Source organism: Bos grunniens, chromosome 20, assembly GCF_055505025.1.
Source record: "Bos grunniens cultivar Pamir isolate PY7600 chromosome 20, Bosgru_T2T1.0, whole genome shotgun sequence".
In the NCBI taxonomy this organism is placed as follows: Eukaryota; Metazoa; Chordata; class Mammalia; order Artiodactyla; family Bovidae; genus Bos; species Bos grunniens.
Window position 1 is genome coordinate 38,705,702 of NC_141184.1, and position 27,980 is coordinate 38,733,681.

The 27,980-nt window shown below is 41.3% G+C and overlaps 1 protein-coding gene across 3 annotated transcripts in view; it reads right to left on the reverse strand.

Moving 5' to 3' along the window:
* PLCXD3 (phosphatidylinositol specific phospholipase C X domain containing 3) overlaps positions 1-27,980 on the reverse strand; it is a 201,378-nt gene that overhangs the window by 59,730 nt on the left and 113,668 nt on the right. For all 3 annotated transcript variants that reach the window (XM_086361570.1, XM_086361572.1, XM_086361571.1), the window contains exon 2: positions 16,149-16,857. In XM_086361570.1, the coding sequence (XP_086217696.1) occupies positions 16,149-16,857 (709 nt within the window). The remainder of the gene's footprint in view (positions 1-16,148; positions 16,858-27,980) is intronic.

Sequence of the window (27,980 nt, forward strand, 5' to 3'; positions counted from 1 at the left end):
TGCCACAGCTCCAGAAACAACTTGTAAGCTTCTTTTAACAGCTGAGGCCACAGGGAAATAAGTGATGAGTGGGTGGGAGGATGGAATATTTTAAAGCCAAAATTCAAGCTATACTTGTAATTTCTGTGGGAAAAAAGTCAATTATGATAAGAAAGTCTCTAGCTAGTCCTATCTAATTATTTTTAGTACTTTAAAATAAGTTAATTAGAAACAGGCTATAATCCCAGACATACAGGGCAAGAGCCAGAAGATTTGCACTTCATATAATAAAGCCAAAATTAGTGTCTTCAGTTGATATGTGTAGTATTTTCTTCTGAAGTCCTCCCAGGCCAGATAAACTGAGAAAATTTCATATATCCAACTTTTAAAAAATTGCTGTTATATTGAAAACATTATGAAAGAAAACATTTTGTCAATTGAATATAAGTTAAAAGCTGAAACATCATTGCCTAGAGTGATGTTAGCAAGTTATTAGAGATTATTTAACAATTTTGTTAGGGGGAGCCCACTTCTAGCAGGAAAGATTTGGCTTATATCGTCTCACTTAAATAAGCACTTTTATTTGTTGGAATCACTCTTGGCAGTTAATAGATCAGTCATCCAAAGCTATACTGCAGACAATGACTGCAGCCATGAAATTAAAAGACGCTTGTTCCTTGGAAGAAAAGCTATGACAAACCTAGACAGTGTACTAAAAAGCAGAGACATTACTTTGCCGACAAAGGTCCATATAGTTAAAGTTATGGTTTTTCCAGTAGTCATGTACTGATGTAAGAGATGGACAACAAAAGAGGCTGAGTGCCGAAGAACTAATGCTTTCAAACTGTGGTGCTGGAGAAGACTCTTGAGAGTCCCTTGGACTGCAAGGAGATCCAACCAGTCCATCCTAAAGAAAAATCAACCCTGAATGCTCATTGGAAGGACTGATGCTAAAGCTAAAGCTCCAATACTTTGGCCACCTGATGCAAAGAGCCAACTCAATGGAAAAGTCCCTGATGGTGGGAAAGATTGAGGGTAGGAGGAGAAGGGGTCAATAGAGAATGAGATGGTTGCATGGCATCATCAACTCAATGGACACGAATTTGAGCAGACTCCAGGAGATGGTAAAGGACAGGAAAACCTGGCATGCTGCAGGTCACAGGGTTGCACAGAGTAGGCAGGACTGAGCGACTCAACAACAGCATCCAAAGCTGTGTCTTCCAAGTACACCCAACACAAACAAGCCTTCAGGGGCACTCATTCAACCAAGACTGAGAAAAATATAGCTTCTCCCTGCCAAAAAGGGCAAGACAAATATTCAGTTGAAAATATGACTGTTGGCCACCTCACCTTCTGCTTCTTTCTTCCCTGAATAAGTTGTAATACCTTGAGAAAGAAGTTGGAATGTTCACCAATATCAAAGAATCAGCAATTCCCTTTACAAAATGCTGTGTGCTCACATTTCTTTTCCAGTTTCAATCTCTCTGGCCTCTACCACCTGGGATTCCTTATACTCATCATCAGTCATTTCCAATCCCTGTCCAAACAGATAGGCAGAAACCTAAGCCACGGGGAATGCTGATTTTCAGGATGACTCAATCTGATAAGCTTGCATTCCAACAGATAAGCCTTGGGCTAGTTTTTCACCAACTCATTGTCAAAATGGTCTGCGAATCTGCACAGATACAGTCTCAGCTGTTTTAGTGAAAAAAAGAACAATAAAAAAAGCACATATAAAGACTATTTCACATCAGAGGTTTTTGACCAAATGGGAATAAGTGCATGCAAAGGGGGTAAGTGAAAAGAAATTTAAAAGCAAGCCCTGACATCTGGAAGCTGACCTGACTTTCACAACAACGTCATGTTCTCTTTCTGTTGGACATACTCTCCCAGAATACCCATCACAGACAAGATTACTCAAGATCATGAGAAAGGGAGATTTTTTAATTTTGTAATTTTGTCTCAACACAGAAACATCACTCACAAAATATGAAACATTGACCTCTCTAGACTAAAACAAACTACTATGACTTCTTTACCGGTTATCCTCACTCTATCCTAGAGATAAGACATATCAGTTCAGTTCAGTTCAGTTCAGTCACTCAGTCCTGTCCGACTCTTTGCAACCCCATGAATCTCAGCACTCCAGGCCTCCCTGTCCATCACCATCTCCTGGAGTTCACTCAGACTCACGTCCATTGAGTCAGTGATGCCATCCAGACATCTCATCCTCTGTCATCCCCTTCTCCTCCTGCCCCCAATCCCTCCCAGCATCAGAGTCTTTTCCAATGAGTCAACTCTTCGCATGAGGTGGCCAAAGTACTGGAGTTTCAGCTTCAGCATCATTCCCTCCAAAGAAATCCCAGGGCTGATCTCCTTCAGAATGGACTGGTTGGATCTCCTTGCAGTCCAAGGGACTCTCAAGAGTCTTCTCCAACACCACAGTTCAAAAGCATCAATTCTTCCGTGCTCAGCCTTCTTCACAGTCCAACTCTCATATCCATACATGACCACAGGAAAAACCATAGCCTTGACTAGATGGACCTTTGTTGGCAAAGTGATGTCTCTGCTTCTGAATATGCTATCTAGGTTGGTCATAACTTTCCTTCCAAGGAGTAAGCGTCTTTTAATTTCATGGCTGCAGTCACCATCTGCAGTGATTTTGGAGCCCAGAAAAATAAAGTCTGACACTGTTTCCACTGTTTCCCCATCTATTTCCCATGAAGTGATGGGACCAGATGCCATGATCTTCATTTTCTGAATGTTGAGCTTTAAGCCAACTTTTTCACTCTCCTCTTTCACTTTCATCAAGAGGCTTTTGAGTTCCTCTTCACTTTCTGCTATAAGGGTGGTGTCATCTGCATATCTGAGGTGATTGATATTTCTCCCAGCAATCTTGATTCCAGCTTGTGCTTCTTCCAGTCCAGCGTTTCTCATGATGTACTCTGCATAGAAGTTAAATAAGCAGGGTGACAATATACAGCCTTGAACTACTCCTTTTCCTATTTGGAACCAGTCTGTTGTTCCATGTCCAGTTCTAACTGTTGCTTCCTGACCTGCATACAGGTTTCTCAAGAGGCAGGTAAGGTGGTCTGGTATTCCCATCTCTTTCAGAATTTTCCACAGTTTATTGTGATCCACACAGTCAAAGGCTTTGGCATAGTCAACAAAGCAGAAATAGATGTTTTTCTGGAACTCTCTTGCTTTTTCCATGATCCAGTGGATGCTGGCAATTTGATCTCTCGTTCATCTGCCTTTTCTAAAACCAGCTTGAACATCTGGAAGTTCACGGTTCACATATTGCTGAAGCCTGGTTTGGAGAATTTTGAGCATTACTTTACTAGTGTGTGAGATGAGTGCAATTGTGCGGTAGTTTGAGCATTCTTTGGCATTGCCTTTCTTTGGGATTGGAATGAAAACTGACCTTTTCCAGTCCTGTGGCCACTGCTGAGTTTTCCAAATTTACTGGCATATTGAGTGCAGCACTTTCACAACATTATCTTTCAGGATTTGAAATAGCTCCGCTGGAATTCCATCACCTCCACTAGCTTTGTTTGTAGTGATGCTTTCCAAGGCCCACTTGACTTCACATTCCAGGATGTCTGGCTCTAGGTCAGTGATCACACCATCATGATTATCTGGGTCATGAAGATCTTTTTTGTACAGTTCTGTGTATTCTTGCAATCTCTTCTTAATATCTTCTGCTTCTGTTAGGTCCATACCATTTCTGTCCTTTATCGAGCCCATCTTTGCATGAAATGTTCCCTTGGTATCTCTAATTTTCTTGAAGAGATCTCTAGTCTTTCCCATTCTGTTGTTTTCCTCTATTTCTTTGCATTGATCGCTGAGGAAGGCTTTCTTATCTCTTCTTGCTATTCTTTGGAACTCTGCATTCAGATGCCTATATCTTTCCTTTTCTCCTTTGCTTTTTGCTTCTCTTTTTTTCACAGCTATTTGTAAAGCCTCCCCAGACAGCCATTTTGCTTTTTTGCATTTCTTTTCCATGGGGATGGTCTTGATCCCTGTCTCCTGTACAATGTCATGAACCTCAGTCCATAGTTCATCAGGCACTCTATCTATCAGATCTAGGCCCTTAAATCTATTTCTCACTTCCACTGTATAATCATAAGGGATTTGATTTAGGTCATACCTGAATGGTCTAGTGGTTTTCCCTACTTTCTTCAATTTCAGTCTGAATTTGGCAATAAGGATTTCATGATCTGAGCCACAGTCAGCTCCTGGTCTTGTTTTTGTTGACTGTATAGAGCTTCTCCATCTTTGGCTGCAAAAAATATAATCAATCTGATTTTGGTGTTGGCCATCTGGTGATGTCCATGTGTAGAGTCTTCTCATGTGTCTTCTCAAGACATATTGAGATAGCCAATTATAGGCTTGTTCTGACAGCTTCCAACCTAGCGAGGACCTCTGCTTCCTTTAAACCTTCCCTCAAGTCACCAATTAGTCCTTCCTACCCTCTCTTACTGGGATGTTCATGGTTTCCATGGTGTGTGTCTTGCCACAGGCCGCCTCCTCACAGTCTCAGAATGTGGTACAGATATGGTCCATTTTAATTCTTGAATCAGAAACCTCTTACTTGCTCAACTGCTTGATGGTTCATATCACAGTTCTTTTCAAGTCCCAAACAAGCCTCCCCTCCCCTTAGTTGCTCGCTGAATGTCCACCCTACTGTGCCTTGACCTGGCTGACATCCCTGCTGCCTGGACATTTCCTCTTTATTCCTTCTACCCCCATCAATCCCCCTGCTCTTACCTCTTTGTGAGTGCCAGCTATACACTAGGTTTGTTTTTCTTTAGATATTAAACTCCACCAACTCCATCTAAGAAAACAGAGCTCCAGAGAGATTTATTAGAGTAAAAAGTGAAGTCATTTGGTCGTGTCCGACTCTTTGCAACCCCATGGACTGTAGCCTACCAGGCTCCTCAGTCCGTGGAATTTTCCAGGTAAGAGTACTGGAGTGGGTTGCCATTTCCTTCTCCAGGGGATCTTCCCAACCCAGGGATAGAACCTGGGCCTCCCACATTGCAGGCAGATGCTTTACCGTCTGAGCCACCAGGGAAGTCCTAGAGTGAGTAGACCTCTATCCTAAGCTGTGTTTTTTAGAAAAGTATGTTTTTTTCTCTCTTTGTCTCTCTCTCTCACACACACATACACACACACACACACTCAGCTGGCAATTTCTCCACACATACACAGACACACACAAACACACACACACACACACTCAGCAGGCACTGAATGGGTATCCAACTTCTCAGTAGCTTGGCAATTCTCTCTAGTCTTTGGCTCTCCTGCCACAGATAATGAAAGGTGCCTATCTACATTTGCCTGTACTTTAATCTTACAACATCAGCAGAATGAAGGAGAGAAAAAGATTTTATATGCACTCCTGCTTCAAAAACTCTTGGGTCAAAGTTGTTAAGAAAGAGTTACAGACAGCCCTCCCTCCTTCCATACCCCAGCATGACCTGGGCTAAAATCACTCTTCTGTCACAGAGCCTCATGGCTGGAAGCTGTTACAGAATTTTTTTTTTTTACTGTTTGAAATCAGGGCTGGGGAGGCCATTGGGTTGCAAAGAGCCATGGTGTTAATTGATGCTGAAATGTTAATTGGTTTTGGTGAAAGACACTGAGTCTGGAAGTTACTAAGGCTTCTTCCATGAGGTGTGCTTTAGAGCCCAGGGGAACAAAGAATCCCTCCTAGGAGACTTTGCCTGTGTTTTTGAAGCACAATCATCCATGACGTGGGAGAGAAGATACAAGGGAGAGAATAGCAGAGGACCATTATTTGGATCATGATGGAGGCTGAGTGCCAAAGAACCGATGCTTTCAAATTGTGGGTCTGGAAAAGACTCTTGAGAGTTAACTGGACTGTAGGGATATTGAACCAGTCAACCCTAAAGGAAATCAACCCTTAATATTCATTGGAAGGACTGATGCTGAAGCTGAAGTTCCAATACTTTGGCCACCTGATGCAAAGGGCTGACTCTTTGGAAAAGACTCTGATGCTGGGAAAGATTGAAGGCAAAAGGAGAAGGGAGTGACAGAGTATGAGATGGCTGGATGGCATCATTGACTAAATGTACATGAATCTGAGCAAACTCCAGGAGATGGTGGAAGACAGAGGAGCCTGATGTGCTGCAGTCCATGGGGTTACAAGGAGTCTGATATGAATTAGCGACTGAACAACAACTACAACAATTATTTGGAAATTGATGATGAGCAGCTCTACCCTAGTGATAGGACAAGAAAATTTGAACTTAGAGGAGTCATAGCTTAGAGTTAAGGAAGAAATACCTGAACCTGGGGTGGGGAGGGACTGATAGATAAATCTTGGAGTTGATTTCTCTTTTAGATTGCTTAAAACCAAGTGCATCTGTGGGTAGGGACAGTTGAGGCACACATTTTCTGCAAACAAGAGCAGTGTTACTCAAAGTGAGCCTCATGTGTTAGAAATGAAACTCTTTGAGCATCAGACTCATGAATCATAACCTCAGAGGGTGGCATAGCACTGCTCAGTTTGCTAAGCCCTGGGCTAGAAGAAAATTTACTTTCTGGAGCTTCCTTTGATTTACAAGCCAGATTCCTTCTTCTAGTGGTTCAAAAGACCTAGATTCTTTTTTTAAACTGGAGTATAATTGATTTACAATATTGTGTTGTTTCAGGTGTACAGCAAAGTGATTCCATTGTGTATATATTTTTTCCAGATTATTTTCCATTATAGGTTATTATAATATATTGAATACAGTTCCCTGTGCTTCACAGTAAATACTTGTTGCTTTGGGCTTCCTTGATGGCTCAGATGGTAAAGAATCTGCCTGCAATGTAGAAGACCCGGGTTTGATCCCTGGGTTGGGAAGATCCCCTGGAAAAGGAAATAGCAACTCACTCCAATGTCCTCGCCTAGGAAATCTCATGGATGGAGGAGCCTGGCAGGCTACAGTCCACGGGACTGCAAAGAGTCGGACACAACTGAGTGATTCCACTTCACTATCTGTTTTGTACATAGTTCAGTTCAGTTCAGTCGCTCAGTCGTGTCCGACTCTTTGCCGCCCCATGAATCGCAGCACGCCAGGCCTCCCTGTCCATCACCAACTCCCGAAGTTCACTCAGACTCATGTCCATCAAGTCGGTGATGCCATCCAGCCATCTCATCCTCTGTTGTCCCCTTCTCCTCCTGCCCCCAGTCCCTCCCAGCATCAGAGTCTTTTCCAATGAGTCAACTCTTCGCATGAGGTGGCCAAAGTACTGGAGTTTCAGCTTTAGCATCAGTCTTTCCAAAGAACACCCAGGACTGATCTCCTTCAGAATGGACTGGTTGGATCTCCTTGCAGTCCAAGGGACTCTCAAGAGTCTTCTCCAACACCACAGTTCAAAAGCATCAATTCTTTGGCACTCAGCTTTCGTCACAGTCCAACTCTCACATCCACACATGACCACTGGAAAAACCATAGTCTTGACTAGACAGACCTTTGTTGGCAAAGTAATGTCTCTGCTTTTGAATATGCTATCTAGGTTGGTCATAACTTTTCTTCCAAGGAGTAAGTGTCTTTTAATTTCATGGCTGCAGTCACCATCTGCAGTGATTTTGGAACCCCCCAAAATAAAGTCTGACACAGTTTCCACTGCTTCCCCATCTATATATAGTAGCTTATACCTATTAATCCCCATACTTCCAATTCCAACTATCCTTCCCTCTCTTTTCCCTATATTCTCTTTGGTAACCATAAATTTGTTTTCCATGTCTGTGAATCTATTTCTGTTTTGCATATAGGTTCATTTGTATTATTTTTTATATTCCACATATAAGTGATATCATATATTTGTCTTTCTCTATGGGACTTTCTTCAGTTAGTAAGATAATCTCTAGGTTCACCCATGTTGATGTAAATTGCAACATTTCATTCTTTTTATGACTGAGTAATATTCCATTGTGCATATATATGGCTTCCCCACTGGCTCAGCAGTAAAGAACTTGTCTTTAATGCAGGAGACACAGTTTGATTGCTGGGTTGGAAGATCTCTTGGAGGAGGAAATGGCAACCCACTCCATTATTTTGCCTGGAAAATCCCATGGACAGAGGAGCCTGGCAAGCTACAGTCCATAGGGTTGCAAACAGTCTGATATGACTGAGCACATTCGCTCAAGTGAGCTTGCGAGCACACATGTGTGCGTGCACATGCACGCACACACACACACACACACACACACACACATCCCTTACCTTTCTTAAACCAATTATCTTTTGACAGGCACTTGGACTGTTTCCTTGTCTTGGTTGTTATAAATAGTGCTGCTATGAACACAAGTCTATCTTTGCGAATTAAAGTTTTTTCAAAAGACCAGATTCTGATTTGATCCCAGCACTAGCTCACACCATCATCTGAACAAATTATTTAGCCTTTTTGACCTTTAGTTTTCTAAACTGCAAACTGGGAATATCATCTGTTGAATAAATGAAGCTTCTAATAAATATATGTTGAAAAGTGAAACATGATACTAGCATCTTATAAACAATGATTATTCTAGTGCCGATTTTACGTAATGTCCTTGATATTCTTTCTCCTTAGGCATATGTAGCCTGAGAAGGCAGCTTTCCCTTTTACAGAATAGACTGATAATAGATCTGCTCTACCAAAGCTCTGAGCGTCGAAGAATTGATGCTTTTGAACTGTGGTGCTGAAGAAGACTCTTGAGAGTCCCTTGGACTGCAAGGAGATCAAACCAGTCAATTCTAAAGGAAATCAACCCTGAATATTCATTGGAAGTACTAATGGTGAAGCTGAAGCTCCAATACTTGGGCCACCAGATGCGAAGAGCCGACTTTTTAGGAAAGACTGATGCTGGGAAAGATTGAAGGCAGGAGGAGAAGGGAACAACAGAGGATGAGACGGTTGGATGGCATCACTGACTCAATGGACATGAGTTTGAGCAAACTCCGGGAGTTGGTGATGGACAGGGAGGCCTGGTGTGCTGCAGTCCATGGGGTCACAAAGAGTGACACATGACTGAGTGGTTGAACAACAACTAATGTTCTGACATACTTGGCCACGTGGTCTGGAGGTGGAGCCAGAAAGCTGTTCTTCGTGAAGATTGATGTCACCTGTAGCAGCCTTTGAACCATTCTGATTCCCATTCCTTCAGTGAGGTGTTTCTCTGCTCCCCAGAACTGCTATGTTGAGTGGTGCTACAAGGGAACAACTTCTCAGAGACCAGCCCAGACCTGCTGAGCCCAGGCACTGACGAAGTAAATCACGCAGCAGGAGTGTTCTCTGGGGAGCTGTTGTGAGCTGGGGTGTCTCCGCTGAATGGAAAAAAAGTCCATTGTGCTTGCGCAGCAGAAAGAGAGGGCCCCATGAAGGTCAGCACCCCAGGCCCAGCCTCTCACCCCTCCATTCAAGGCCCCGGAGCACCGTGGTTTATTGGGAACAGTGCAGGCTGAGAGCTGGTCCTCTCTACCATGTTGTCTCCTGCAGCTTGATGGCCACTGACCTATCCTGGTCTTCCTGTCCATTTTCTGTCCACATTCCTCCCTGAGGTGTGGAGGGTGGAACTCTGTCTGCAAGCTGGGAGACCTGGATTATGATTCCATTTTTGCCAACAGCTCTGTGACCTTGGGCTACATTTTAGTATTCCTCCAGCCTCAGTTTCCTTACTAAATGGAAAACAGTCAAAGGAGCAATAGGCACAAAGCAAGGAGGACAGAGCCAGCTCACCTCAAAGTTCCCTTCCTTTTTATTATTCAACAGCAGTGCATCCCTGGGGGACCCCTGGCAGCATGGGATCTTGAGGCAAAGCCTACACTTAATATCTGCTCTTTCATAGCCTTGCCCACTCCACTTCCAGTACACTTTACCTTCCCAACACCTCAGATCTGACTCTGCCCTCCAAGATGACAAATGATGTAGTATATGCACTCACTGCTAAGAAATGTGAATCTCACCTAATTTATAGAAGTAAACATGTGACTTGGAGTCCGATCCAAAAAATAATCCTGGCTTTGTAAACTAATATGGGACTTTGAGGAAGCTAGACATTTCTCAGGCTGGGTTTTCCATCTCTTATGGATGTGATGCCTACTTTGTAAGGCTACAGGGAAGATTAAATGGATACAAGTCATGTAAAATACTTAGCACAGTGCCTGGCACAGAAAGAGGGCTCAACAAATGTAGTTGTCTTCCTTTCCTCAGCTGGATGAAAGTGGAGCTTATTAAAACCTATCCACATCCTTCTGCCTTACCTTCAAGGCAATGACTGTGATCATGAGAATAAATGGGTGGGGCAATTAGTATTAAATAGGTGTGTGTGTCTGTGTGTGTGTGTGTTTAGTCACTGAGTTGTGTCTGACTCTTGTGACCCCATGGACTGTAGCCCGCTAGGCTCCTCTGTCCATGGGATTTCCCAGGCAAGAATACTGGCTCAGGTTGCCATTTCCTTCCTTCTTTCCAGTGCATCTTCCTGACCTAGGGATCAAACCTGCGTCTCCTACATTGGCAGGCAGACTCATTACCACTGAGCCACCATAGAGAGTACTTAATAAATCATCATTACTATTACTGTTATCTTCATCATCATCATCTAAATTGTTGACTTGTATAAACACTGTCTAAATTAACCCAGCATCAATTTACTTACAAAAATGCACTGCTCCTTAAATATTCTGACAGGTGGTCTAATGAATTTTTTTAACTAAAAAACCTATGATTTAATAAACTTCCACAAATTAGAGAAGGACTTGACTCAAGTTATGCACCTTCTTTTTAGGAAGGTGTGAATTCCGTGGGGGTGAGGTGCAAAAGCTGGTGTTTGAAAAATAAATTAAAAATAGGTCTTTAAGAAATTAAAATCTGTGTCTGTTGGCATTACTAAAATGTAGAGAACGCATCTGCAGTATTTGGAACTGGTGGCCAGATTGAAAGTTACGGTACCTAAATCCAAGATGGGTTTAGTTTCCCTGAAAGCCACCCACATCTTAAAACACTGTTTTCTAAATTGATGTGCTCAGAGTTTTGTTAACCCAAATATTAGACATAATGAAAAATTATAGAGAAACCTGTCAGGTGCAGAAATGTAGGATCTTAGAACTCAGAAAGATCTTGGAGATAATTGAATTCAAACTCCAAATTTTACAAATGAAAATACACCAAGGTCCAGAGAAGTCTTAACATTGCCTAGAGACTTCCTCTTTAGTGGCAAAAGATTTTCTGAATGAGCAGCTTTGGCACAATAGCAAAAGAAAAGTGCAGAAAAAGTCTTTTTTGTGGGCTTCATCACTTGGTGAGACGAGAAAGGAACATGTTTTTGGAGAGTCAAGTATTCTTTCACTGTTTCAGGAGTAAGTCACCTTTGCAAGGCATCATCTGAGGACTGACAGTGATATTTCCCTATAGAAAATGAAAGTGTCAGTTGCTCAGTCATGTCAGACTGTTTGTGAACCCATAGACTGTAGCCCACCAGGCTCCTCTGTCCATGGAATTCTCCAGACAAGAATACTGGAGTGGGTAGCCATTCCCTTCTCCAGGGAATCTTTCCAACCAGGGATCAAACCCAGGTCTCCTGCATTGCAGGCAGATTCTTTACTGTCTGAGCCACCAGGGAAGCTCTATCCTAGGCATACCCAGAAAGCTGAAATATGTCCAAACCAAACTAAACCTCTGGATATCACATTAACACCATAGGCAAACACAGGCTTTGCAGTTGGTTTAAAAGAAGGTCTTTGAGGACTGAGACAAACTCCACTGAGAATGCTTATAGCACAAGTATTATGGTCAAGGTTCAGACATATTCACAAATCATTTGCAAGTCATATGCATAATTCTAGAGACAAAAGGTTGACTCTACCTATAGAGTCTTCATTTCTACTTTTTAAACTCTTTTTCCACTCCCTCTTTCCACTGATTTGCTGTTGTTGCTGTTTAAATGCTAAGTCGTGCTAACTCTTGCGACACTGTGGACTGTAGCCTACCAGGCTACTGTCTGTGGGATTTCCCAGGAAAGAATACTGGAGTGGGTTGTCATTTCCTTCTCCAGGGGATCTTCCCAGCCCAGGGACCACTGAGCCAACAGGGAAGCTCTTTTTACTGATGTGCATGTTAAGTTGCTTCAGTCAGGTCTCACTCTTTGCAATCCTACGGACTGTAGCCCTCCAGGCTCCTCTGTTCATGGGATTCTCCAGGCAAGAGTACTGGGGTAGGTTGCCATGCCCTCCTCCAGGGGATCTTTCTAACCCAGGGATGGAACCCACATCTCTTACATCTACCTGGAGGTGGATTCTTTACCACTAGCACTACCCGGGGAAGCTCCCTTTTTACTGAAACAGCTCTGCTATCAGACATATAAGCCAGAGGCCAATGAGAAGTTCTGAATCAGAGCAGATGGCTGAGGACATTCTGTCCAAATTAATTCCATGGGGTGTTAATAAGTGTTATCTGGAAAAAAATTAAGTGCTTGGAAAAAATTGTATTAGTTAAATTTAAATAGGATTATTCACTAAAATACTGGCTAGTGCCTTTTATATGCTAATGTGCATTGTGATTCTTTGGGGACAGTTGTGTAGATATACATTAATATTTTCAATACTCTCCTAACTTTTCTAATCTTTATAAATCCTATTTTGTTAATGCTGTACTAGAGCATATGTAACCAGAGAGCTGTTCAATTTATAACTTGTAAAATCCCACACTGCATGAAAGTCCATAAGAGAGAAAAATGAAAGTCATTTGTTCCTTGAGTAGATTTTCCTTCTCGGCTTCCCAAAGACTATTCCTTACACAAGTATGGAATCGGGGTGTGGTTCCTGGCCAAATGCAAAGTAGGCAAATTGTATGGAAAAGTGTTTTCCTAAGCATAGACTAAAACAGCAGAAGGTAAAGCTGGAAGGGAAGATTCCTTTCAGGCCCAATACGTAAATGTTGAAAGTAAAGATTCTTTTTCTTAATTAAAGTTGCAGCAAGAATGAACAAAATTAGAGTCAGTCACCCTCTCCTGCCCCTTCCCCACCTCTAGTGGGGATTTCTTAAAATCTTGGGGCTCTATGGGGTAAGTTTGAAAATAACACATTCTTCTGTGTATATAATGCCCTCATTTTTAAATAGGTAAGATAAGTGGTAAGTTGTTATTTATGAGAACAATTAATTTTTATAGAAGGTGGTTCTATTAAAGAAATGGTTTTCTTGTTCTGATGAACACATTGATGACTAACTGAATGTAGGCTTAGGGCCAGGGAGACAGGTGGATAGTTTGGTGTAGTAATCTAGAGGCGAGTGTAGTGTCTCCACTGCAATCTGGGGGTAAGGGGAGAAAACAGGTGAGAAAAGGATAAGGAGAAGATTCTGTCAGAGGACTTGAGTCTAGGGTGAAAAGTGGTACAGATGTCATCAAAAGATATTCCAGGCCAGGAGATTCATAATTCCAGATGAATCTGAAGTTCAACTTTAAGTCATCTACATTATGATTATAAAACCTCCCTTGTCTGCTCAGATCCTTAGTAAAGTCTGAATAAACCATTATATAGAAATTAAGCAAGAAGCAAGTTTCGCGTCTCAGGGTATAGAGGGTGGAACATGGACAGGCCACCTTGGACAATCAATTCATAAAATGACACAAATCCAGTAGAGCAAGGGCTCATTCTATATGAATGGAAGAAATCTAGACATCAGCAGAAATTTTAGGGAAAGCTTTACATTTGCATACAGTGTACAGTGAAGGGTTGGGAATCTTATTTGTATCGAAGGAACAAGGAGATCCTAGCAAATATCTGAATAACAGAAGGAAGTTATAATTATGTATGGAGGAATTTTTCCTCTCTAAGGTCCTGTGCCTGTCATTGCCAAAAAATATAGTATTTCCCAAAAATATTAACCTATATTCCTAATGATCAACTGGCCACCTCTACTTGGATATCTTTCTAGGACTTTAAATTTAGCATGGGGCTTCCTAGGTGGCGCAGTGGTAAAAAATCCACCTGCCAATGCAGGAGACACAAGAGATGTGGGTTCATTCCCTAAGTTGGGAAGATTCCCTGGAAGAAGAAATGGCAACCCATTCCAGTATTTTTACCTGAAAAATTCCATGGACAAGCAGCCCATGGATGGGCTACAATCCACGGGATCCCTAAGAGTTGGACACAACTGAGGGACTGAGCAAACAAATTTAACACAATCCTGATCGGATCTTCCTCATGTTTTTACCAAGTCCCTGTATCATTGATTTTTGCCTCTGTGAATGCATCCATCACTCATTCTACTTCCCTTTTCTCTCATTCACACCACATAGCTAAATAGTCATTCTAACTTTTGCTGTGGCATACTGTCCCCTTCTCCATTTTCTTACTTCCTCACTTGAGCTTTCATATGATTGCTAAAACAGTTCCATGCGCTTCTTAACTGCTAGGTCTCTCCATTCCATTTACCCCCCATGCTTCACCTATTATCCACTGCAAATGCAGACCTGATCGAGTCACTCCAATGTTAAATATCATTTTCTAGCTCCCCATGGCTCATAGGATGACATTCCCTGTAGCCTGCCTAAAAGTCTTCATACAAATCTGTTTCTGCCCCATTACTAATTTCACCTGCCATTTCCCACCATCTAGCATTTTCACCTCTAAAGGTCATCCATAGCATTTCCACTTCCCAGTCTTTTAATTTTCTTGTCTTTCCCTACAAGACCTTGAGCAAAACATTCATTCTCTGTCTCCTTACCATAATTCAAAATACCAATTAAAGTTAAAAGCTGTGATAGGAACCGTGTTTGCTTTTCAATGTTTGCCTTGTTTAATAGTTTAACTCAAAAGAATAAGCAATATGTACAATGATAGATGTTGTATTGGGGAATGAGTTACAGATGTCTTTAGTGATTGCTAATTGTGGCTCACAGATGACCACTGCCCTACAGGTGTGTCTGGGCTTGACCAGTGGAAAGCCTATTCTCTGGAGATTGAGTGTTGCTTTGGATAAAGTGTAAAGACACAGAACATAACTTGGGAAAAATGGGGTTTGAGTCTTTGGTTCACTATTCATTGTCCAGATGGCTTTAGGCAAAACATTTCATGTCTCTGAAGTTTAATTTTTATCTGTAATATAGTATCTACTTTCCAGAATTATTATGCAGGTCAAATGGAATCAGGTATGTGAAAATACTCTGAAAACAGTAGAGAAAGAGCTTTGTTATCTATATAATGCTAAGCACACATGAAAAGGAGTGCTATGAAAAGATAACTAGATATGGGGTCAAAATGCATAATGTGGGAATTCCCTGGATGAGCCAGTGGTTAGGTTTCCACACTTCCACTGCAAGGGGTCCAGGTTTGATCTCTGGTTGGGTAACTAAAACCCAGCAAGCCATGTAGTACAGCAAAAGCAAAGACAAAAATCCATGTTCCTGTGGGTTGATCTATGTCCCACAAAATGACACGGTGTTATTGTTATTGTTTAGTTGCTAAATTGTGTCCAGCTGTTTGCACCCCATGGACTGTAGCCCACCAGCTTCCGCCTCCTCTGTCCATGGGATTTCTTAGGCAAGAATACTGGAATGGGTTGCCATTTCCTTCTCCAGGGGATCTTCCAAACCCAGGGATCTAACCTGCATCTCCTGCACTGTAGGTGGGTTCTTTACTGCTGAGCTCCCAGGAAAGCCCACAAAATGACATACTGAAGTCCTAATTCCCAACATCTGTTAAGTGTAAACTTATTTGAAAATAGGACATTTACAGATGTAATTAAGTTAAGATGAAGTCACTAGGGCAGGCCCTAGTCCAATATGACTGGTGTCCTTATAAGAAGAGATGACAGAGAAACAGGGAAGAATATCATGTAAAGATGGAGGCAGAGATGGAGTGATGCATCTGTAAGCTAAGGACCACAAGGGATGGCAACTGTCACCAGAAGTTAGGGGAGTGGCACGGGAAAGACTCTCCCACGGAGCCCTCAGAAGGAGCCGGCCTGCTGACACCTTGATTTCAGACTTTTAGCCTCTGGAACTGAGGGGTGGTAAATTTCTTCTGTCTTAAGCCACCCAGTTTGTGGCACTTTGTGGTGACAGCCCTGGGAAACTAACATACACGGGTGTGAATCCGCTCCATCACTTAACAGCTCTTTGATGTTGGATTAAACTGCTTAAACATTTCCCCTGAGAACTTAAGGACACTTACCTTTCTGTGATAGTTTCTCTGAGACCACTGGCCACCCCTTTGACCACAGTGCTTGCTTTGGGAGTCAGCACCACCTGAGATATGAAAAACGATCCCTTCTTCCTTCTCTCGGTGATGGATGCCTGAAGAAACTGGATCAATTTTTCTGGGTCTGTGGTGTTGGCCCAGGGTGCTGGCATCATCTGCCCAGGCCAGAGAAAGGGCACTTCCAGAGCCACTGGACTGTGGTAGAAGACCAGCACTTGGTAATCCTTCTCCCACAGGTACTTTAGACTCACTTCCTGGGCAAAGATCGCTGGGCACATTTTATTTCCATAGATGTCTTTCAGCATTTGGACCAGTTTTTCATGGTGGTATTTCTGCATCCCATAAAAGTGGTTGAAGTCCAAGAATACTACCTCCTTATGGTGATCTGTGAGGAATGCATTGATCTCCTCAAGACCTTCATTGACTTTGGCACTGAACAAACCATGAGCAAAGTAGAGTTCATTGTCGGGGTCTCTGGGCTTGGTGGAAATTCGAAGATCAAAGTAACGGATCCCAGCTCCTAGCTGACCGGTAAAGTTCATGGTTTGAGTGGCTAGCCATTTTCGCATCAGCTTTTTGGCCACAGTTCCAAACACAGAGACAAAATTCTGGACAGTTTCTGGCTGTTCAGGCCCCACTGGAGAGGCTTCATCAATGTAGAAGCTGAAGGAGTCATGAGATCCTAGAAGAATAAGAAGGTACAACATGGTTACATTTCAGTCCTTTGTCCTACCCAACTCCTTGCCCTCTTGCCGAGTCCATATTTCTGCCTCAAATGAGCCAAAGGAAACACTAAGGAACGTTTACCTAGTACATCCAAGTGTCTTAGAAGGGTCTTTTTTTTTTTTGTAACCTAGTATGAGATGGTTGGATGGCATCACTGACTCAATGGACATGAATTTGAGCAAACAAAAACAGCAGATATTAAGAAGAGGTGGCAGTAATACACAGAAGCACTATACGAAAAAGATCTTCATGACCCAGATAACCACGATGGTGTGATCACTCACTTAGATATCCTGGAATGTGAAGACAAGTGGGCCTTAGGAAGCATCACTACAAACAAAGCTAGTGGAGGTGATGGAATGCCAATTGAGCTATTTCAAATCTTGAAAGATGATGCTGTGAAAGCGCTGCACTTAATATGCCAGCAAATTTGGAAAACTCAGTAGTAGCCACAGGACTGGAAAAGGTCTGTTTGCATTCTGATCCCAAAGTAAGGCAATGCCAAAGAATCCTCAAACTACCACACAATTGCACTCATCTCACACGCTAGCCAAGTAATGCTCATAATTCTCCAAGCCAGGCTTCAGCAGTATGTGAACTGGGAACTTCCAGATGCTCAAGCTGGTTTCAGAAAAGGCAGAGGAACCAGAGATCAAATTGGATGAAAAAAAAGGAAGAGAGTTCCAAAAAAACATCTACTTCTGCTTTATTGACTACGCCAAAGCCTTTGACTGTGTGGATCACAACAAACTGGAGAATTCTTCAAGAGATGGGAATACTAGACCACCCGACCTGCCTCCTGAGAAATCTGTATGCAGATGAAGAAGCAACAGTTAGAACTAGACATGGAACAATGGACTGGTTCCAAATTGGGAAAGGAGTACATCAAGGCTCACATCATATTGTAACCCTGCTTATTTAACTTGTATGCAAAGTACATCATGAGAAACACTAGGCTGGATGAAGCACAAGTTGGAATCAAGATTGCTGGGAGAAATACCAATAACCTCAGATATGCAGATGATACCACCCTTATGACAGAGAGTAAAGAAGACCTAAAGAGCCTCTTGATGAAAGTGAAAGAGAAGAGTGAAAAAGTTGGCTTAAAACTCAAGATTCAGAAAACTAAGATCATGGCATCTGGTCCCATCATTTCATGGCAAATTGATGGGGAAACAGTGGAAACAGTAATAGACTTTTTGGGCTCCAAAATCACTGCAGATGGTGACTACAGCCATGAAATTAAAAGACACTTGCTCTTTGGAAGAAAAGCTATGACCAACCTAGACAGCATATTAAAAAGTAGAGACATTACTTTGCCAACAAAAGTCCTTCTAAGCTATGTTTTTTCCAGTGGTCATGTATGGATGTGAGAGTTGGACTACAAAGAGAGGTGAGCCCCAAAGAATTGATCCTTTTGAACTGTAGTATTGGAGAAGACTCTTGAGAGTTCCTTGGAAAGCAAGGAGATCCAACCAGTCTATCCTAAAGGAAATTAGTCCAAAATATTCATTGGAAGGATTGATGCTGAAGCTGAAACTCCAATACTTTGGCCACCTGCTGTGAAGAACTGACTCACTGGAAAAGACCTTGATGTTTGGAAATATTGAAGACAGGAGGAGAAGGGGATGGCAGAGGATGAGATGGTTGGATAGCATCACTGACTCTATGGACTTGAGTTTGAGCAAGCTCTGGGAGTTGGTGATGGACAGGGAAGCCTGGCATGTTGCTCTCCATGGGGTCGCAAACAACTGGACACGACTATGCAACTAAACTGAACTGAATGAAGGACGGGGCAGCCTGGCGTGCTGCAGTCCAGCAAAGAGGGCTTGCGAAGAGTCACACATGACTTAGTGACTCAACAGTAATAGTACACAGAGGAGTCCAACAGACCAAATGGTTTGTAAAATAATTTTTTAAATCCCATTTAATCAATATTTTAAAATTCAAAAGATCATCTTCTACTTCTGTAAACCAAGAATTTCCTCTACTAATTAGCACAGGTTTTCTCTTTTTAAAAAAGATTTTTGATGCAGACCATTTTTGAAGTCTTTATTTATTTTGTTACAATACTGCTTCTGTTTTATACCTTTGGTTTTTGAAGCCATGAGGCACATGGGATCTTAGCTCCCCCAACTAGCGATCAAATCCACACCCCCTGCATTGGACAGCAAAGTCTTAAACACTGGACCACCAGAGAAGTCCAAAAACTGGTTTTCCACGTAGGTGGCATAAGTGACCATACAGTAGAATTTATAGGGACTCATCACTTCCCAAATGCTTTATCTAAATATTTTCCTTTCCATTTTGGGTTGATTTTAAGCCTATTGGGCTTATTTCAATGAATAAAGAAGCCTGTTTCATAAGTAGACAAACAGTATTACCACCTATACTTTGGAAAGCACAGGAGGTTATAGGAACAGAGGAAGAGAGAAATAAGGTAAGAGAAAAGTACAATACTGGTATTTTAACATTATTATTGACCCTGCATTTGGGCAACTGTGAATGTATATGAAGTCAGGTACACTTTACACATTGAATGAACAATTACTTTTTCTTGCAGGTTAACACAATTAATACTATTTAATAATTAGCTAATAGACTATTTTCTTCACAGATATTTCATCTCAAAAAAAGTGACAGCTCTCTTTAGAGTTACTTCCAAATTTAGTAGAATTTCTTCCTAGGGAGAACCTATTTAATTATTTATTTTTAGCAGTTGCAAATATTAAACCTCCATAAATGTAGCAATGAACACATGTATGATTTATCTGTAAGTACAGATTGCCATTTAAAATATTATTGGAACCAAAAAAGAAAAATTATTTCAATTTTATTTTTAAAGCCTCCTTTAATTCTTGGACATGACTTATTAAATAGGTAAAATTAATGTATTCTGGACTTTACACGCATTAAAAAAGGCAGATATTATTATTCCCCATCTGTTACTCAGGCTTTCTCATACATGGTTGCCCACTCTTAACCTGCATGCATTGAGGTACAGCTTTTTCTAGATTTTTCACTCTTCCAACCCAAAATGCACACACACACACACACACACACACACACACACACACACCTATAAATTTATTATCATCACCTCAGGGCCTTTACTAAGCTATTTAAAGCACATTTTATCCGTGATGCAATGTTTGTCTTTGTTCATATTCCATATATATGTCAATCTGTATCTACAGGCATCTACATATATCTTTGGCTAGCATTAAACAACCCACAGGAATCACAAGAGTATGAATTTCAAATGCCATGATAGGTTGTTAGAGAAAATATTTTGAAAAATACTTTGATATCCTGAAAATCATTACCTTTAAGATTTGGAACAGAAAACTCCTCAGAATTAATGGAATTTTTCAAAATGAATGGTAACCAAAAAATATAGAAATTCCACATTTAATTTCATCTGAAACTATCTGATCTATTTATCTTTAGTAGATGGCATGGGAAGAAAATGTCAACACTTTCTGAATAAAGAAAACTGTCTGTTTGGAGCTGGCATTGACAAATTTTAATAGAGATTTAAATTACTTATGTTGACTTATTAGTTGTTGTTCAGTCAATGGCTAATATAAATGAAGAAACTAAATTGTACTGTGGTTTAATATACAGCAAGAATATGTTTAAATAAAGAAAAAAGCAAGCTTAAGAACAGTTACAATGAAATGATCTAAGATTGAAATAGGTACAAATAAATTAATAAGCCCTCAAAATAAGGGTTAATTTATAAAATCAAAAAATTAATAATTGATTTGCAGGCATGTGAAGAAAAGATGGATGAAAGAAATTGATTACTTCTGTAATCTGGTAGAAGTCATAATTGGAAGCAAGCAAAAAGGGAATTAAATATGACTAGATTTGTTCTTTCAGAAATGAGCTGTTGTTTGTTTGCAACATGTTAATAAAAATATTAATTTGTTGTGTGTACGTGTGCTCAGTTGCTCAGTCGTGTCCAACCCTTTGTGACCCCATGGACTGTAGCCTGCCAGACTCCTCTGTCCACGGGATTATCCTGGCAAGAATACTGCAGTAGTTGCCATTTCCTCCTTCAGGAGTTGAAGGATCAAATCCATGTCTCTTAAGTCCCCTTCATTGGCAGGTGGCTTCTTTACGACTGAGCTACCTGGGAATTATTATTAAGATCAAAATGAGGTAATGTAAAGATAAAAATTAAAAACAGCAAACAGAAGAAGAAACCATTGGCACCCCCACCAGTGTTTGTTCTAAGTTAGATGACTCTGACATAGAGAAAAAAAATCACCAGATGCAAATACTGTTTGAAGAGGGAGGAGAATTAAATTATCAATCAATACAAAACATTACCTGTGCATTTTGGGAGAAAATACATAATCTAATGTTGGCTAAGAAATAATATTTTCAGGGCTTTTAATTTCATTTGGAGTAGTAGTTCCTCGCAAATTTCAACATTTCCTCTAGACTGTTTTCTATTTATTTGAACATAAAACAAAAGTATAGCAATACTACTTTATGACTTTTAATAACAGAGAAAACCTCTGGCCCAGCCCTTTGTCTTTGAAACCAGGAACCTGCCTATGAGCAAAACAGTGCTAAGCACTATTTCTTTGTTGATGCCTAAATCGGTCGAATCCACGTCTCCTGCATTGCAGTGAGATTCCTTACCTGCTGAGCCATTGGGGAAGCCCTGAAATCTACAACCTGTCTGCCTTATCTGGTCTAATATTTTGCTTCTACACTGGCTCAGTATTCCTATCCTCCTGTCCTCTTATTCTTTTCTCATCTACAGTTCCAACTCATACTTTGGACATGATATTTAATGTTGAACCTATGATTCTGAACTTACCCTCTCAATTTTGGGTTCGATCTGTCCTCTTTAGTCAGACAAGAGCTGGCCACTCCCATTATGAACCCTGCTCAATCAAGAACCTTTGCTCTAGCTCTGAATAAGTGAATGGAATGAAAGAAGTTATTTTCTTTTGTTTCTTGGAAACAGGCGATGAATAAGCTTGGAAGTACATCCTACCCCAGTGGAATCTTGACTGCTGCCTTTGGGAGATCTTAGGATATGGTGAATATTTGCCTAGATTCCTGACCCACAAAGACTGTGTTTTAAGTGATTAAATTTTCATATAATTTGTTACATAGCAATAGCTAACTAATGCAGACTATAACAACTTTTTGGGGTTAATGAGAGGATTTGACATCTACAGACCCAACTGTCTAATATATTAACTTGAAATTTTAATGAACAGCACCTAAATATTTACATTCTGCCATGTTAAGAAAATTGATCTAATAAGTATTACCTCTTTCCCAGTATCTTTCCAGTATTTTCTATTAAAGTTCTTTGAGCTGAACTTCTGATTGGTTTCTCAGTTTAGCCATCATTCCATTTCAAATTCTACAAAATTATGGTTTAATAAACATCAAAGAAAATGTATCAAGTCAATTTCACCTGTGAACCTTCAGAACAATAAGGCCCATATGGCTAAGGTTTGATGTGCCCATGAGTGTGCAGCTTTAATATCTATATCCTGACCTTAGAATTCAGGCTCTGACTCCATCAATACAAGAACTGCTCCCCTCCTGGCCTCTGCAGGGCACTGAACTTGCTTGCAAAAGCTTATGCACGACACTTTGTATTTCTCTTTTCTTGTTTGTTCTGTGCCTGTTTTATTTAGCACAGGGCTAAGCAATGGCACCCCACTCCAGTGTTCTTGCCTGGAGAATCCCAGGGACAGGGGAGCCTGGTGGGCTGCCATCTATGGGGTCGCACAGAGTTGGACATGACTGAAGCAACTTAGCAGCAGCAGCAAGGTTTTTAAGACTCCTGCTTTCTGCGAACAGGTTTCCTGCATATTTGATATCTTGGTACCATTTGTGATGATAAGGCCAACACCACAGGAGTACTGAAGCATATGTACCAGCAATCTGTGAGCCAAAGGAGACTGCTGAGTGAGTAAAGAAGAGTAGATTTATTTTTTGCGGCCCCTTTTGGTGGACTTCCCTGGTGGCTCAGATGGTAAAGCGTCAGCCTACAATGTGGGAGGCCCAGGTTCTAATCCCTGGGTTGGGAAGATCTCCTAGAGAAGGAAATGGCAACACACTCCAGTATTCTTGCCTGGAAAATCCCATGGACAGAGGAGCCTGGTAGACTACAGTCCATGGGATCGCAAAGAGTCAGACATGACTGAGCAACTTCCCTTTTCTAGAGTAGAATATAGGCAGATGGCAGCATCTCCACTTTCTATGGGAAGAGACAACTTACCCTCTTGTCTTCCCTTTATGAAAGTCTTATTCTTAGTCTTCTTTTGGGAGAAGGAAATGGCAGCCCACTCCAGTATTCTTGTCTGGAGAAATCTGTGGACAGAGGAGCCTTGTGGGCTGCTGTCCATGGGGTCTCATAGAGTCGGACACGACTGAAGCAACTTAGCATGCATGCATGCATTGGAGAAGGATATGGCACCCCACTCCAGTATTCTTGCCTGGAGAATCCCGGGGACAGAGGAGCCTGGTGGACTGCTGTCTATGGGGTCGCACAGAGTCAGACACAACTGAAGCGACTTAGCAGCAGCAGCAGCAGGAGCAGCAATCTTCTTTTGCAACTTACATGTATTTCTTTATTTGTGGCAAAACATTTGGGCACTTGTAGTAATCTTCCCTCCCCCTGAATTCACAGTTTGTTAGTCTATAGCTCCTTTTAATCAACTAATAATCATTATTTGACATTATAACTAATGTTCATTATATTCATTGAATTTTTATTCAATCTTTATATCTTGCTCTCCACCTGCAATCCCCTCACAAACATACACATTAATTTTCATCTAGATTGTTGTTCACTGTTGCTCAGTCTCTCAGGCATGTCCAACTCTTTGTGACTCCATGGACTGCAGCACGCCAGGTTTCCCTGTCCTTCACCATTTCCTAGAGCTTGCTCCAATTCATGTCCATGGAGTCAGTGATGCCATCCAACCATTTCGTCCTCTGCCATCCCCTTCTCCTCCTGCCTTCAATCTTTCCCAGCACTGGGGTCTTTTCTAATGAGCTCTCTCTTCACATCAGGTGGCCAAAATGTTGGAGCTTCAGCTTCAGCATTAGTCCTTCCAGTGAATGTTCAGGGTCAATTTCCTTTAGGACTGAGTGGTTTGATCTCCTTGCAGTCCAAGGGACTCTCAAGAGTCTTTTCCAATACCACGCTTCAAAATCATCAATTCTTTGGTGCTCAGCTTTCTATATGGTCCAACTCTCACATCCATAAAAGGCTTCTGGAAAAACCATAGATTTGACCATATGGACCTTTGTCAGCAAAGTTATGTCTCTGCTTTTTAAGAGGCCGTCTAGTTTTGTCATAGCTTTTCTTCCAAGGAGCAAGTGTCTTTTAGTTTCATGGCTGCAGTCACCATCTGCAGTGATTTTGGAGCTCAAGAAAATAAAGTGCATCTAGATTGTAACCTTCCTTAAAAGCAAAAAAAAAACCCTATCATGTCCTGTGCTCACTACTATATCCAGCTTTATTAATAAACATTTGATTCAAGTCAGTGCGTCAAAATGAGTTCACATGGGATTAGGTGATTATTGACCCCTCTCTTCTTCACCATTTCCTCTTAGATCTTTCAGAAAATTAGGCTACACAGCTTGGCTCTCTCTCCTTAACTCTAGTTCCATCTTTAACTGCTGAAATCAGACTATCATGATTGTAACTAATATAAAACCTCTGTGAAACAGCCTCAATGATAACTAAAAATACTCATCAGACTTCTGTGTCCTCATTCCTAAATCCTAGCACAGAACTTAGAGGCATTTCATTACTGTTGTTAAATAAATGAATGAGTGAATCGTGCTTAGCCTTTCTGGAATGTTTGATACTGCTGTTCTTCCTTCTTAAAATATTTTTCCCCTTTGGCTTTTTAGACATGACTCTTTCCTAGTTTTGCTACTTTCTTGTTATTGTCCCATCCCAGCCTCCTTTGCTGCCTCTTGCTGCCCTTCCAGTTCCTAAATGAGAGTATTATCCAAAGTTCTAGTCAAGACTTCAACTTACTCCATGATTATTCCTTGGGTGATCTCATTCATCTCTTTGGCCTCATGCCTTATAATAGATACATAATAAATTGATACCATCTAATCTGACCTGCATTACAGATTTCTAGTCTGCCTATCAGGTAACTAAATTTTATTGCTCCATGGGAACCTTAAACTTAAAACGTTTTAGATGAACTATCATATCCTCCCTTTCAAACCAGCTCCTTTATCAGTGTACCTATCATGCTACTGCTGCTGCTAAGTCACTTCAGTTGTGTCCGACTCTGTGCGACCCCATAGACGGCAGGCCACCAGGCTCCTCCGTCCCTGGGATTCTCCAGGCAAGAACACTGGAGTGGGTTGCCATTTCCTTCTCCAATGCATGGAAGTGAAAAGAGAAAGTGAAGTCGCTCAGTAGTGTCCGACTCTTGGCGACCCCATGGACTGCAGCCTACCAGGCTCCGGTACCTATCATACTTATCTCATATTCCTTCCATCTCATCTTGGATTCATCTTGAGTTCTAACTCACCCCTCAAAACCTCATGTTCATCAGTCTTCCAGTCCCATCATATTGACCTCCAAATTCTCTCTCAGACATGGCCTCTTCATCTCCATTCCATTCCATTGCTAATGGCCTGGTTTCCTGTTGGGACCACTGACACAGCTTTCAGGTAATGTTCCTGATATATCCCTAATATCCCTAATAAACATCCTAGCTACTACCATCCAAACCTCTTCTATAGGCATTACTCTGCCTCCGTCTCTAGAGTGGATTTAACCTTAGAAAAAAGGATAGAGAATTGATTCCAGCCAATAGAGTGGCATGTCTGAACAAATTCCTCTTACTTTCTGCCTCAGTTTCATTAACAGGAATTTTACTCTGATAAATTATCTAGTATTTAAGTCTTCTACAGGAATTATTTGCTCTTATGACCCCCTCCCATCATTAGAATACTAAAATTTCACCACTAAATATTACCCAGGTAAGTAGAACCTGGTTACATGTTGAGTCTGTCTGCCTGTTATTATTTCTTCAGTATCGCTGACTCCATAGTACTAATCAGCCAGCTCCATTCCCTATTACCTTGTACTACATCCCCAAACACAGTTCTTGGTGTGGACTCTGGCCTTGTTGCTATTATTTAGTTGCTAAGTCATGTCCAACTTTTCTGTGATTCCATGGACTGAAGCCCACAAGACTCCTTCTGTCCATGGGATTTCCCAGACAAGAATACTGGAGTGGGTGCCATTTCCTTCTCCAGGGGATCTTCCTGACCCAGGGATCAAACCCAGGTCTTCTGCATTGCAGGCAGATTCTTTACCAACTGAGCTACAGAATCCATTATTATTTGACACCCTACAATTAATCTCATTAAATTTTGTTTACTCCATTGATTAAATTGATCGGTTATTTGGATTTTTAAGCGGCAAAGACCAAATCTTGAAGAATAAGGATTGCTCCTTATTCCTGGCATGTAATCTTACCTCAGACCTCCAACAAATGATCAGGGCTTTGAGGACAATACAAGAGGTTTTGTGTCATCAGAGAAAATGCACAATATGTATCACAAACCAAAACACTTCTAAAATTGAGCATATAATTAAAAAACTACATACTGGTAGTTCAATATTTGTGCTTCACTTGACATTAACATATAGGAAATACAATTTTTAATATTAAATTAAACCCAACATATCTGGTAGAACACTGAGATTAATCCTTTTGTAAAGGAAAAATCAAAATGACCATTCTGTGATATTTCTCCTTGGGTAAATCTATGCCTTTAATATTGTATAAAGCCTTCTTCCTCAGTGCATCTCAGAGACAGTAAGCTGAAGTAAAGGAGGTTGGTTTCCTTATGTAAGTCTTTTGATCCAGGATCCCAGTTGCCAAATTTGAGAAGCCCTATTACATTAATGCCTCCCAGTAGAGGAGTTCAATATTCATCAGAATGTCTTTAAACTTGCTGGGTTGTTTCTTTAAACCAATAGATGAGCCGGCAGTGACTAGTTTAGAGCAGCAGCATTCCCGTCAAGGAGCAGGAAAAAGAGCTGCTCCAACTGCCCTCTTACTGAAACTACTAAGCCTCTTTGTCATATGGATTTCCTTTTAAGGACTATCAGTAGGGCTATCTGAAAAACTAAAGAGACCCTAAGAAATAAAGAAGTCCTAAATTACTGTCTATCTTCACATAAATCAGTTCCCTCTCCACTGCAGCCTCTGTTTGGACACTTCTCAGCAAAAAGTCAAATGGAATCCTTCTTTAAGGTCCTGCTGTGTACAGGAGCTGCTAAGCCAAGGATAACAGTATCCCAAAACTTCTACATCTGCCAACACAGCCCTAGGGAGGGCAGCTTCTTAAATGGGAAGGTCCTGGGACCAGCAAAAATCTATGCATGAAATGTAAAAATTTAAGAAGACAATCAGTACAGCAGCAGTATTTATTGTTAGGTAATCAGAAAGGCCAATAGACCCATCTGTTACCATAGACAAGTGGTTCTCTACTAGGGTTTATTTTGACCCAGAAGATATTTGACAGCTCCTGCAAATGTTTGTACTGTTACAAGTGAAGGGGCAGTGTTCCCGCCATCTAGTGGGTAGAGGGCCAGGGATGCAGCTGACCATCCTACAATGCACTGGAGAGCTCCCACACAAGGAATCACCCAGCCCCAAATGTCTATACAGTAGTTCCCCTTATCTGCAGGGGATAGGTCCTAAGACACCCAGTGGATGCCTGAAACCATAAATAGTGCATGTGTGCAGGTAAGTCACTTCAGTCATGTCCAACTCTTTGCGACCCTATGGACCTTAGCCCACCAGGCTTCTCTGTCCATGGGATTGTCCAGGCAAGATTACTGGAGTAGGTTGCCATGACCTCCTCCAGGAGACCTTCCCAATCCAGAAATCTACCCATGTCTCGTGTCTCCTGCATCAGCAGGCAGGTTCTTTACCACTAAGCGCCACCTGGGAAGCCCATGTATACTATGTTTCTTCCTGTATGTGCACGCCCATGAGAAAGTTTAACTTACAAATTAAACACTAAGAGAATAGCCGAATT